This window comes from Mobula hypostoma, chromosome 17, assembly GCF_963921235.1.
Source record: "Mobula hypostoma chromosome 17, sMobHyp1.1, whole genome shotgun sequence".
Classification (NCBI taxonomy): Eukaryota; Metazoa; Chordata; class Chondrichthyes; order Myliobatiformes; family Myliobatidae; genus Mobula; species Mobula hypostoma.
Window position 1 is genome coordinate 40542737 of NC_086113.1, and position 13879 is coordinate 40556615.

A 13879-nucleotide genomic window follows, 5' to 3' on the forward strand; every position below is an offset into this window, starting at 1 on the left:
GATAAAAAACGTATGTCAAAAGGGCAATGGTACAATGGTCATGGGCAATTTACACCGTCTCTTTCTCAGGTTTGACAATTGTTAAGTTAACTCTTTCTGCTGATGTGTATTTCAAGGATACGTTGCAAAAGTGCAATTCTTGTTGGTAGGTTAATTGGTACCTAAATTAGTTCATTGGTCATAGTGAAAAGAAAGTTGTTGTACACGTGGGGGAGAATAGATTTCTGGGAGAGTAGGATTAACGGGGTTGCCCTGAGACCCAGCATTGGCTGAATGGGCTGAATGGCTTCCCACTGAATTGTAAAGAATGATGAGAACACATAAAACTTCAAGCCAAATCTTATAAAGATATTTTGCAAAGGTAAATAGAAGCTTCTGAGGATTGTTTTGAAAACTAGAAAAGTTCCAGAGAAATAGAAGAATTTAGAATGAAGTTCTGGATTTGGGACAAGCAAAGCCACAGGGTGTAATGCTGGGGAAATGGAAGTCAGAGTTGTCAAATGGGGGGGGGGGGAGGGTCTGTAAGTGCCTGTAAATTTTAAGTGTTCACGGTTATCAGAAGGGAACAAAATATACTGGATCACTGCAGTTCACTATTAGCACCCAAATTCAAAATAAAATGGCAATAATTACACTCATACGCCAACACGTAATTTCCTCATACCTCACAAAAACATATTTTGTACATTTGACCAACCCCTACCATCTAATTCCATCATTACCTTATGTTCAATGTCCTCTGAGTAAACGTTATACGAGGGACTTTCAACTGAGCCCCACAGAGCGTGTGAATGTTTCTGTAAGTTACTGGGGCTCTATTTGTCTGAGAGATCTAAAATCTTGCCCATTCTGGCCAAATCAACTTTCCTCCATTTTCTTCAAGCCTTTTCAATGATCTATATATTCTCTAAAACCCAAGAGATTCCCATTGCAGAGTTGTGACTGCACCTAGAGCTGAACTCCTAAAAGAATATTACATTTTATTGCGTTGCTCAAAATATTGACACAGAAAATATGTTTGGGGTTCTGTTGGATATTGTATGCTAAGTATCATAGTGACACATTAAGTCTGTGGCTTATTGTCTGATTTTCTTTAATTATGCCCATTTGTCATTTTGGCAACTGCAGTGTGCAAGATCAAATATCAGGTCTTTTCTTATCAAGGCTCAAAGAGACGTATATCTACAATATTTTTTTGGCTGTGGGCATGCCTCAGCAAAGTCGTACCTAAAGTTCTTACAATTTTTCTTAGTGTGTTGCACCACTATGGAGCATGCAGTGGAGGATACCAGGTAATTCCAGTCCTGGGATAAAAATGAGGGAGGTCAATTCCTGGCTTCAGCTGCAGGTTGGGAGGCACAACTGAGACCTTGGTTAGGAGACAGCCAGTCTTGGGTCAGAATGAAGAACTGACATCATCGTCAAGGAGCAACAGGAGAGACTGGGTCAGAAGTTCTGGCAAAGATTTAGAGGAAATGAGGAAAGATTCAGAAGCATCTGAGAGATCATGGTCAGAGTAAGATATCAGTTAGAAACATAGATCTCACCCAGAGGGTTGGTGAGAATGTCTCATCAGTGAGGGTGGGAAGACCTTTGGGCACTAGAATGAAGGAGGGAAGGTAGGTAAGAGAAATTCTGTCTCTGGCTCAAGGACAAAATGTGGTTATTCTAAGAGTGCCCCAAAAACAGACTTTGACATAATTTCACAGCTCATGCTCTAAAATCCTGCCTGAAAATCGTATCATTTGCATGTGTGCAAAAGGCATCCAGCAGAGACTTTTTTAAACTTAAGTTGTGATGTAATTTGACCTAGAAATCACCACAATTGCATTGCACTCCAAAAGCGACCAATTTTCACAGGAATTATACTGAAAAAATAGACTGTTTGTACAAATTTCCTCCCTGTCAAAGCCTTGGTTTATTTTTAAACATTTTAATTTGATCAATCTCAATCTTCAAAGTGCAAAGGAATATCAGTCAAATAAATGCAATCCTTATAGTCTGTTCACAACAAGTAATGAAAATCATGACTCTCTGTGCTTGAGAGCAGGAGGCTTTTTGAGACTGAGAGTTCAAGTCATTTCACTCTTTCTGTATAACTTGAGAAAAACTTAAGAGGGAGAATCCAGATTGTAACAATGCCACTTTCCCAGTGGTATGATCATGTAAGCAGCTAATTCCCCATTAAATGTAATCCAATTTCCCCAAAGATCTGAGACAGTGTCTTGTGTCTATCCATTTGCTTTTCAACTGAGGGGTTTTTGAAAGTTGTGAAATGGTGCAGAATATGTCCTTCACAGTATAAATGCTCTCTCCTGACTTTCACTGTTTAGATAATCAGTGCTAGAAAAGAAAAGAGGTACTGGATTTAATCAGAAGCATTTGAATTTTAGTTGAGATGGGAAACTGCTCACAATGTGGCCCAGTATTTACCATTCAAAGTCACTTTACAGAGTCTCCTTCAAATTGCATCCGATGTTACTATGAAGTTAGTGGAAATGCAGAACAATATTGAACAACACGGGACCTGGTGACTCAGTCATTTTCAATTGCTTCACCACTGACCTTCATTTCCTCAGAATATTAGAAGTGGGAATGTTCACCAATGATCGCACCATATTGAATTTCATTCACAACTCCTCAGCTAATGAAGTGTGTCCATTAGTGAATGCAGTAAGATTCAGGCAACATTCAGGCATGGGCTAAGAAGTGCCCAGTGACTTCCAGTGTGTGCTGGCTGCAAAATGCATTGCAGTTACTTATTTCAGCTACTCTCATGGCACCTCCCAAACTTGTAATTTCTGCCACAAATTAAGCCAAGGGCATTGGGAGTGCAGGAACTCCAACACCTATGTGTTCCCTTTTATGTCGCATATCATCCTGATTTAGTAACATATCACCAGTTCGTCATTGCCACTTCATTACGGAAGTGTCTTCAATTAAAGGACTGTGGTGATCAGGAATATTTTCAGCAAGTTATTTACTGTCTCACAACTAAAATATTGCTTAGGCAGTATTCATGTCGCTATGCATAGGCTTGGGCAGCTGCAAAAACAGCTCTTTTCCAGAGGGAGAATACCTGCTCTCCTTCAAAACTAAAGAACGACTGATGAAATTGGTGTGATGTTGATTTCAAAAATTTTGTTAGGTGGTTAACTACAAAGTGAAATCGGCCCCCAACATGTCAGAAAACAGACTTGCACTCATGGGGCACCTTTCAAAGGCCAGGATTGCCAAAGCACTTCACCACCGATGCAGTAAAATAGGACAATGCAGTACGTCCAGTGGATTCACAGGGATAATGGTCAGATTGTCAACTTAACGGTGATGCTTAAGAGGTAAATGATGCTTAGGACTTGAAATTCTCTGCTTCAATAAAGCAGCACAACATCTTTACCCTCTACCTGGATGAGAAGATAAAGCCTCACATTAAAACTACTCAGTACCCCATACAACAACTCAAGAGGAGTCAGGAAGTAAAGGCAATGTGGGGGATTAGGAGAAAACCATTAGTTCTTTATCTCTGCTTGTGAAGTCAAGGCTTATCACAATCTCATGTGCATTAAAGAGTTCTTGCTCCATGTTCCCTTGACAGGTTTACCCCAAAACAAAAGAGTGTATCAAAGTATCATGTTCCTCAGCACCAAAGTCTTTTTGGAGAAGTAAATTCCTGATTTCCACTTCCCTCCTGATTTGAATTCTTTCTTCCCATTTCTCAGAGAGCACTCCTATAATAAGTTAGAAATGGATTATTCTAAACCGCTGGCTAGTGGAGGATGTGATAAAATGAAAGAAAGATATAGCACAGAGAAAGGTCCACAAGCTCCACACTGATTATCAGGCATCAATTTGTACTCATCCTACATTAATCCCATTTATTATTATTATTATTATTGTCCCCAAAATATGGGAGAACCAGTGCACATGGAGGAAAATTTACACAGTCATGGGGAGTGTTTGCAAACTTTACACAGACAGCGTGTGACGCATGGCCAAGTGGCTAAGGCATCTGTATGGTGATCTGAAGGTCACTAGTTTGAGCCTCAGCTGAGGCAGCATGTTGTGTCCTTGAGCAAGGCATTTAACCACACATTGCTCTGCGATGACACCGGTGCCAAGCTGTATCGGCCCTAGTGCCCTTCCCTTGGACAACATCAGTGGCATGGACAGGGAAGACTTGCAGCATGGGCAACTGCCAGTCTTCCATACAACCATGCCCAGGCCTGTGCCCTGGAAACCTTCCAAGGCGCAAATCCATGGTCTCACGAGACTAACAGATGCCTATAAAATGCAGACAGCACCCCTGTTCAGGATTGAACCAAGTCTTTGGTGCTGTGAAGCAGCAGAATTGCGCCATCCACATCATGCTACAATAATACGTGATATCTATTTACTCACATAGTATATTGCAGGGTATTTTAAATAATGTTGGATCTCTGCCATTTACCAATAAGTCATTTAGTGTTTGTCAATAGTATTTTCCAAGGCATAGAATTCAGCAGACCAAATGCTGGCAAAAGGGATTTGTATAGATGTGTCAGTATTTGTTGGCTGGTATGTCCTTGGTGGGACAAAGAATCTGTTTCTGAGCTGCATGCCCATGACTAGAACAGTGTCCCTGACACTGAAACATGGGAACCAGAAACATTGTCCTGTACAGCCCTCTTATTGGAATCCTACATTGAAAATTTCCTTATTATCCCTATTGAGAGGTTTCCTTGGACATAGAGAGGAATACCCCCCAGAAAATCCGTAGAGGAAAAGCTAGTTCATATCACTCATGAAATTTCTGAAGGAAAAACTAATGCCCATGATTTATTACTAGGTGCTAAATTCTCTGGTGCTAAATCAAAAAAAAATCTTATTCTCTTAGACAGCAGCTCTTCAATTTACTTTCAACTATCGAACCTCTTCCATGAAACTGTAAAAGCTAAAATCTGAAATAAATGTAAAAATGTTGGAAATGCTCAGCAGGTCAGGCAGTATCTGTAGAGAGAGGAAGAGAATTAATGCTTCTGATCAATGATGTTCCATCAGGGTGGAAATGAAAGAATGCCAGTCTAACATTAACCTGATTTCTCGCTCTATGGATGGTTCTTGACCTGCTGCCTTCCAACATTTTCTGTTTTTAATTCTAACTATGTTGTTTGTTGAATGAATTGGCTAGTGATTATACTATATTCAAAAATACTATATGAATCTGTTACGCTTCCTGGTGACTCTAAAATGGGTGTCATCCTATTGCCTGAATTGCTGGGGTAGATCTTGAATCCATTTACTCATTCACAGGATATTATAGTTGATGGCAAGGAAGATATTTATTGCCCTTCTGTAACTAGCTTTTTCACAAAGCACCTGGGTCATTCACAGTGATGTGAGCCTGGAGTCACATGTGGAGCAGAACAGGTAGGAATGGCAGATCTACATCTCTAGGGAATTCTTGTGAACCATTCTGTCCTTTTCTGATAATCTGCTGATTTCATGAACAACGTTACTGACATTTTTTTTCTTCCAGATCATTTCAATTAACTGAGTTTAAATTACATGGCTGCTGAATTGAGACTTGAACTCTTAAGCATTAGTCCAGTCTCCTAAATTAACTACTAAGCTACTATACCAAATCTAGGACCTATTGACTTAGAGGTTAGAAAACTGTCCACTTAGAAAAGGTTGGCACCTTTCACTCTGGGCAGGTAATAAAAGTTTTCAAACAATCGTGAAGGCGTAACACACAACCAATACAATGCCAACCATATTTTGCAAGTTTGTGCATAGGATATATAACTGACTATGAAACTGGTTTCTCTATGGTGTGCCTCCAGCAAAACGGCCTTCGCTTGAGTAATAGATACTTAGATGCTCACGTACAAACATTCATAGATGAATATTTTCTGTTCATTTAAGATTTCTCCGTGTGGCAGAAAGTCTATACTCAGCAGGTCCATTGGGAAAATCTATGAATCAAAAGTAATTTTTTGATAAATTGCTGGGATGGCAGAAGAAATATTATAATCTGCTTACTTACACTCGGTGGCCACTTTATTAGGTACACCTGTACATCTGTTCATTAATGTAAATATTTAACCAGCCAATCACGTGGCAACAACTCAGTGCATAAAAGCATGCAGCCATGGTCAAGAGGTTCAGTTGTTCTTTATACCAAACATTAGAATGGGGAAGAAAAAAATAACAAATTTCATAGCATATCCCAGTGATATTAAACCTAATTCTTCTGAATTCTGATCTAAGTGACATTAACCATGAAATAATTGTTGGTGCCAGATGAGGTGGCTTGAGTATCGCAGAAACTGCTGATCTCCTGGGATTTTCATAGATAACAGTCTCTAGAGTTTACAGATAATGGTGTGATAGACAAAAAAATCCAGTGAACATCCCTTCTGTGGGCAAAAATGCCTCGTTAATGGGAGAGGTCTGACTGGTTCAAGCCGACAGGAAGGCAACAGTACCTCAAATAGCCATACATTACAAAGGTGGTGTGTGGAAGAGCTTCCCTGCATGTACAAGTGGTGAAACTTGAAGTAGATGGGCTACAGCAGCAGAGCACCTCACTGCGTTCCACATCTGTACTTAATAATGATGCCACTGAGTGTAAAAGGGTTTCAGAAAATGTAAGGAGAAAGGAAACAGACCCAGGTGAAGGCCAGATGTCCTCTTGAATATGTTGCACCATTCAATGAAGTCATAATTGATCTGATTCTTAGTCTTCAGTGTACACAGAGCATGAGTTTCATTTGGTTGCAACAAAAAGAATGCCGTCCTCTAGACCTACACAAAAAATTGATTTGTATTTTGTGCATAGAAATAAAATCAAGTGTTATATGCTAGAATTTACATATCAACTATACATTTTTTCTTTAAGAGTGTGCTTGCAAAGACTAATATCCAAATGTGTTTGTAAGTGGATACATAATAGAATATACTAGTCAGTGACATGACTAAGCAACTTACGAGGGAACATCCCCAGAATAGTAAAAATGCAAGTGGAACAATGAGGTGATTTTGAGTGTACATGTAAAGTCATTGTCATTACCAATTTAACTGCAATTGATTATAGAAACATGTTGATGTATTTGCCAAAATATTTTAGAAATCAAAAGCAATCAATTTTGTCTAACAATAATAACTAAAAACACTGGCAAGACAAATCAAAAATAATTACAATAAATTTCAGTTTTCTCTAAATACACTGACCATCAACAACCTTTGAGGAAATGATAGTTTTCTGAAGATTTGCAATTCCATTTGCAAAGAAGTTTATCCTGAACTCAAAAATCCCAAATAACCACTTATCCTGAGATTCTGCCTCCTTGCTCAAGTCAATCCAAATTGACAGCACCGCCTCTTGACGTTCATCCTGTTAGTTTTTTAGAATTTTGTATATCTCAACTAGTTCATCTCCATTTCTTCTAAACTTCACTGAGCATTGGTATTGGCCTCTGTTACACAGTAAACTCTTCATCTGAATAACTAACCTCATGAATTTCAGTTCAGCTTTGTAATTCTCTCTGGTTTTGGCAGGAGATAATTTAACTATGCACATTACGAAATGCATAGTAACACCTCTTTTTACTGGAATAATAAGAAAGTGAATAATACTCTAAATTACACTAGGATCAAGGATAAACTTTATTCGCAATATGCATTTACACGTATTAACAACTTGCTCTGGAGTGTTGGTAAGTGCGCGACATACAACAAAAAGGAATTACAGTCAACAATTATAAAGAATAAATAATTACATAAAATAAAGAATTATAAATTAAAAGGCTAATATAGTTAGATGTGAAAGGGTGGATATGGAATAAAAGATGCATAAAAATTAAATACCAGCATGTATTTACAATGTAGCAACATTATTAAAAGTGGTTTAAGTGTCTATAGTGCAGTCTATAGTGCAGTCATGGGGATGATAAATAGAGAAGGGCGGGGAGCGGACTAAAATGGTTGATTAGATTAACTGCCAGCAAGAAAAAACTTTTATAATGGCATGCAGTTTTTGTTTTAATAGCCTAGTAGTGCTTTCCAGAAGGGAACTTTTGGAAAAGGCAGTTAGCAGGATGGGTAGTGTCTGCAGTGATTTTTCCTGCCCTTAACGCATACAAGTCCTGCAGTGCTGGTAGACTGCAGCCAATGATCTCTTCTGCTGACCGAACAGTTCAGTGTAGTTTGTGTACATTGTGAGGGGATGCTGTACCAAACCAGACAGTAATGGCTGATGTGAATACGCTCTCTCTGTGATGACAGCGCAGAACAGCACCAGTGTGTTCCAGGGAGGATGGAATTTACCAACTGCCGCAAGAAGTACATCTTCTGCTGAGAATTTTTGTTAATGAAGGAGATCTGATTCTCTCACATGAGGTCCTGTGAAATAATGGTGCTAAAGAACCTGAATATTGAGTTGGTGCTAACTTTAGAAGTTGGCTGTCTGACAGACCTAGACTGACAGAAAAATGGAAGGGATTAAAAGTCTCCCCTCTCCTCCACTTTAGAGCCTATGTATATAAAATTAGGCCTTTTCAACATTTTAAACATTTATATTAAATGGATACAACTACAAGATTACCCAAAATGACATGTTTATGATAGGATTCATTGTCTCATAAAACTCTTGTCATCAATAATAACTTGCACTCATAACCACAAAATAATCTGCAGATGCTGGGGTCAAAGCAACACTCACAACACACTGGAGGAACTCAGCAGGTCGGACAGTGTCCGTGGAAACAATCAGTCAACGTGTCAGGCCGGAACCCTTTGTCAGAACTGAAGAGGGAAGGGGCAGAGGCCCTATAAAGAAGGTGGGGGGAGGGTGGGAAGGAGAAGGCTGGTAGGTTCCAGGTGAAAAACCAGTAAGGGGAAAGATAAAGGGGTGGGGGAGGGGAGGCAGGGAGGTGACAGGCAGGAAAGGTGAAGAAGGAATAGGGGAAAGCACAATGGGTAGTAGAAGGGGGCAGAACCATGAGGGAGGTGATAAGCAGCTGGGGAAGGGGGCAGAGTGCAACTGGGATGGGGGAAGGGAGGGGGAGGGAGTTACCGGAAGTTGGAGAATTCAATGTTCATACCAAGGGTCTGGAGACTACCCAGACGGTAGATGAGGTGTTGATTTCATATAACTTGCACTCAGTAGTTACTTTATAAGGTACACCTCTCCAGCTGCTCAGTAATACAAATATCTAATCAGCCAATCATGTGGTAGCAACTCAATGTATAAAAGCATGCAGACATGGCAGAGGTTCAGTTGTTGTTTACACCTAATATCAGATTAGGGAAGTGACCTTGATCGTAGAATGATTATTGGTGCCAGGCAGGATGGTTTGAGTATCTCAGACACAGCTGACTTTCTGGGATTTTCACGCACAACAGTATCTAGAGTTCACAGAGTATGACGTGAAAAACAAACAAAAAATCCAGTGAGTGGCAGTTCTGTGGGTAATAACGTCCTTGTTAATGAGAGAGGCCAGAGGAGAATGGTTAGACTGGTTCAAGCTGACAGGAAGGCAACAGTGACTCAGATAAACCCGAATAATCACAACTATGTTGGCAGAAGAGCATCTCCAAATACACGAGATGACAAACCTTGAAGTGACACACACAAAATACTGGAGGAACTTAGCAGGGCAGGTAGCATCTGGGAAAAGTGTACAGTCAACGTTTCGGGCCGAAACCCTTCGGCAGGACTGATTTTCTCTTGTTTGTAAACCTTGAAGAGGGTGGGCTACAACAGCAGAAGGCCACAAACGTACACCCAGTGGCCACTTTATTAGGCATACAATGTACCTAACAATGAGTGTACATTTTACAATGCTTTTAAGCTGGCATAAGGGCCTCAGGGATGTTTTTACAACATTCTCAATAAAGTTTAGTTCCAATCTCACAATGAGACACTCTGACAAGTTACTAATATTAGAGTTCTGAGAATTGGAGAAGTATTGAAACCTCAGAGTGTTGTAGACTTAAGTGAGGCTCCAGAGTTCTAGACCATGCTGACTTCCGGAACCAGGAACGAGAATTTGAAAAATTGACAGGGAGCTAGTGAAGGGACGGCTGCTGATCGTCAGATGTCAGTGAGCAGGTGATGGGTGAGGTTTGTAAGGATAGGTGGGGGAAAGTACTAGCATGCTCCTGCGGAGAGAATCGGATAGAGCACAACACAGGCTCTTGACTACAATGGGAATCTCCACGCGGGAAATTTGCTCATTATGTGACCATCTCCTAGCACAGAGGTGTTGTGTGGAAACATCACCAACTCCCTTTCAAAATATCCCCCACTTCTAGCAATATTGCAGCAGGATGGTGCTGCAGTAGGAGCACCCTCCTGGTGTGTGGATGCTAACAAGTGAGGTGACATCGTTGACTTTTCACCCCTGACTGGTTGGAGTAAGATCAGGCAAGGTGTGAAATGGACATCGGAAGTGAACTAGCGGTGCTCGGGGCTTGGTTTTAATGAAGCCTCATTAATCAATAAAATAAACTTCCCTTGCAGCACTGGAGTTGGTGCTTGGCCTTACTCTTATATCGGAATTGCAGCTGGATCAGTTTGCCTTTTGGAATCTTTGCTTTTTGACTCAAGTTGAAATCATGGAACCTTCACAGAAGTTTTTGAGGCGATACTCATGTGGCAAAAGAAAACAGTTGATCAATCCAAATTTAACTTGGTTTTCATCATCCTTACCTTTAGAATTTAATTGGTGATTTATAATCAGAAAAGGTATTAAACATTGAACAAAGTAACATCAGCTAATAAATAAATGCATCAGCTTGGGCTACAAGCAAGCCTGAAGTTAAAAACACATTGTAAAGGATTTTCTAAACCATTTCATAAGATTTACAGGTGAAAACACATTTTATGATTCAGCTGTATGATGTTAATTATTGCAAAGTGGTTGGGGGGATGATAATGTGTCCTCTTGTCAAATAATCTGAAATGTGAACGTTATTATTTGCCATTTCACTAACTCTTTATGGATAACTAAAAACACTTATGTTACAATTTAACCCATTTAAACTTCACAGTTGTCCGTTTAACGAGTAAGTAATCAATTTTAATACATGCATTAATAAAATTATAAGGCCTCCTTATAGTGGACTCTGCATCTGCACATTCAGCATTGAAACAATCTATTTTAGAATTTGTTATGAATTTACACATTTAGAGTTCGATAGATGGATATATTTCAAAAATAGAATATATTATAAACTCCTACCACTGGTGCCGTTTATCTACATATGAAATCATTTGACAATTTAAAATCTCTTTAAGTTTTATTTGTCTTTATTAATGATATCAAGTCTAACTACTTTTAAAGTCTCATATCTTTTACATTAAACGTTTTATTCCACACGGTTCCAAGGTTTACGACTAGCTTTTCGGTAGGTGTTTTACAGCGAATTCCGTTGCAAAATGAAGGCGAATTTGATCGATCGCCGCGCAAGTCGCTGGCACCAATTATTTGTGAAGGCAAAATAAAGTAGGGACTCAGTGCTTTTGCAGTACTCACTGTTTCTGGATGGGTTTCCTTCGCTTTCTCCCCGCATACATACACTCTCCGAGCGGGATCATGGTTCTCGCTCCTGCCAACAGTTACAGGTGCTACTTTAATCACTTGTGCTCGCTCCGCTCCATTCATTGCCCATTCCCTCCCCTTATTCCTGTATTATCGGTGACTCCGCACAGTCACATCCCGTCAGCTCTCTCGCTATTGATCATCCGAAACAGGTTACTACCACGTCAATACAACTACCTCTTCAAACTTTCAAAAGTTACGCCAACTCCTAACCAGATCTCTGAGTTTATGCAGGGATGCGACCAGTCTCCGTTAAATCCGACGCATTTCAGGAGTTACGTCCGTGGCAATGGTTTGGGCATAAAACGTATACAAATACTGCAGAGATCACGCTCCTGTTACATTAACACTTGAACTCCCCGAGCCTACCCGTGGGTTCACTGCTCGATCTGTTGTCCTCACCTCTGTGATTAGCCATCTCCAGGGTGTACCAGACTTACCTGGTCCCGGGCAAGCTTCAGAGGAGCTTCGAGATGAGGAAATACAACAGAGTTCCAGTTGCTATCAATGTGCACCTCTCGCCTCTAGATTACACTAAACACGCGCGCGCGCATCTACTCAATATAATCCGACAGCATGGGTCTAGAAATTGGTGCTGACCGTCATTAGGTTTGAACATGTAGCCCCAAGTAATGGTTTTGCCGCATTAAATAACCCAACTAAGCAAGAGCTCACTTCCTTATATTTCAGGTACCGGATCCTATTCAATGTCATCAGAATCTTTGCACGCAATGTCACCCACAACAGTAGCACAGAGCGGTGAGCGGAGAGAGACAGCCCTCAAAACTCCTAAATCGCTCATCAACGCGTACACATGGCATTAAACTAAACTCACCAAGCACTGCGAGAAATGGGCAGCAACAGCAGCCGGTTTATCTTTAACTTCCCTGAACTGCAAATCTTAAAAAATACATAATGTATATATAATTGTATTTTAATTTTACTGGAGGACTCCGAGTTGGATCGATGCCAACTTCCCAGATATCTGCCCAATTAAAGAGAAAACTATAAGTCTGTTTCGTGACAATGCATCGGGAGAAAGTAAAAAAACAGCATTTTCAAATGTTTTATCCGATGTGTGTTCTCCAGCAAGTGAGTGTTGGACATGCAAAAAAAAAGACAGGGCGTTGATCATTCTGTAATGTAAAGGTCGACCTACTTGCGATGTATTGAGCAAAATACCAACCCCCGCACCCCCAACATATAAATCCTTAATTTTATTTCCAATCACCAATCAACCCAAAAAATTACTATTATTGAGACACAAGAAAGACTGCAGATGCTGGAAATCTGGAGTAACAGCACGGATTAAAAACCGGAGGAAGTCGGCAGGACGGTCAGCATCGGGGAGAGAAATGATAGATTGTCAGAGACCCTTCAATGAGAACTGGAATGAAAGAAGGTAGAAGACCCGTAAGTCACCCGCCAACTTGTGTCCCTCCCCTCCCCTGATCTTTTTTTATTCTGGCTTCTCTACTCTTTTTTTCCCCAGTTCTGACGAAGAGCCTTGGTATGAAACATCGACCGTTCATTGCCCTCCATAGACGCTACCTGTCCCGCTGTGTGTGGATTACTATTCCTGAATTGTGCTCTAATATGAGTATGCAAGTTGAATTAGTAGTTTTCAGTTATTTTAGCAATGTGATTTCAGATGTTCCCAGGATATTTTTTGTCAACATCCTACCTCTTGACCTCTCCTTCTGATTTATCACAATTTGACTCCAATAATGAAAAATACAATCTTTTTCATTTAAACACTGGGAAGAACAAATGTCTTTCAATCATGTTGCAAGCTTCCTTCTGGCTAAATGCTGGATACAGACTGCATCCGGCTCCTCTGTCACTGTCTGAGTAGAATCAGGCTGCTCCCCATTTAGTATGAGCCAGCCTCCCGACTCCATATCTTCAGTGTTACCAAATCTAGTTTTGAACAGATTTCAATTTTGAAAATGCTAATTTTAATTCAATTATCCCATCACCTTGTCTTATGGTCTCCTTCAGTTCTACAATCCATTTATGGTGAAGGATTGATTAATCTAAAACGTTAACTTTTTTTCTGATCCCCTCAGATGCTGCCTGATCTGTGTTTTTTTTCTAGTGTTTTGACTTATATTTTAGATTTTCATCATTCATAGTTTTCATTTTGGTTTTCAATTGTCCACAATCCTCCAATTCTGACCTTGAGCACGTTGTGGATTTTTAACTTTGTCCCGTCAGCTGCCTTGTCCCCAAGCTTAGACATCCCCTCTCTGCACGATGCAGTTATCTAGCTTTAAGGCTTTACACATGGCTTG

The 13879-nt window shown here is 40.2% G+C and overlaps 1 protein-coding gene across 10 annotated transcripts in view; it reads right to left on the reverse strand.

Annotated features, from left to right (window-relative positions):
- The window catches only part of LOC134357955 (aryl hydrocarbon receptor-like), a 196967-nt gene extending 184585 nt beyond the window's left edge, over window positions 1-12382 (reverse strand). For 3 of the 10 annotated variants that reach the window (XM_063069776.1, XM_063069769.1, XM_063069763.1), the window contains exons 1-2: window positions 12186-12245; window positions 11520-11592 (exon numbers count right to left, since the gene is read on the reverse strand). In XM_063069776.1, the coding sequence (XP_062925846.1) occupies window positions 11520-11592; window positions 12186-12204 (92 nt within the window). In that variant the 5' untranslated portion in view covers window positions 12205-12245. The other 7 variants (XM_063069765.1, XM_063069771.1, XM_063069773.1 and 4 more) reach the window with 5 other exon arrangements.
- Between the last annotated feature and the right edge of the window lie 1497 nt (window positions 12383-13879).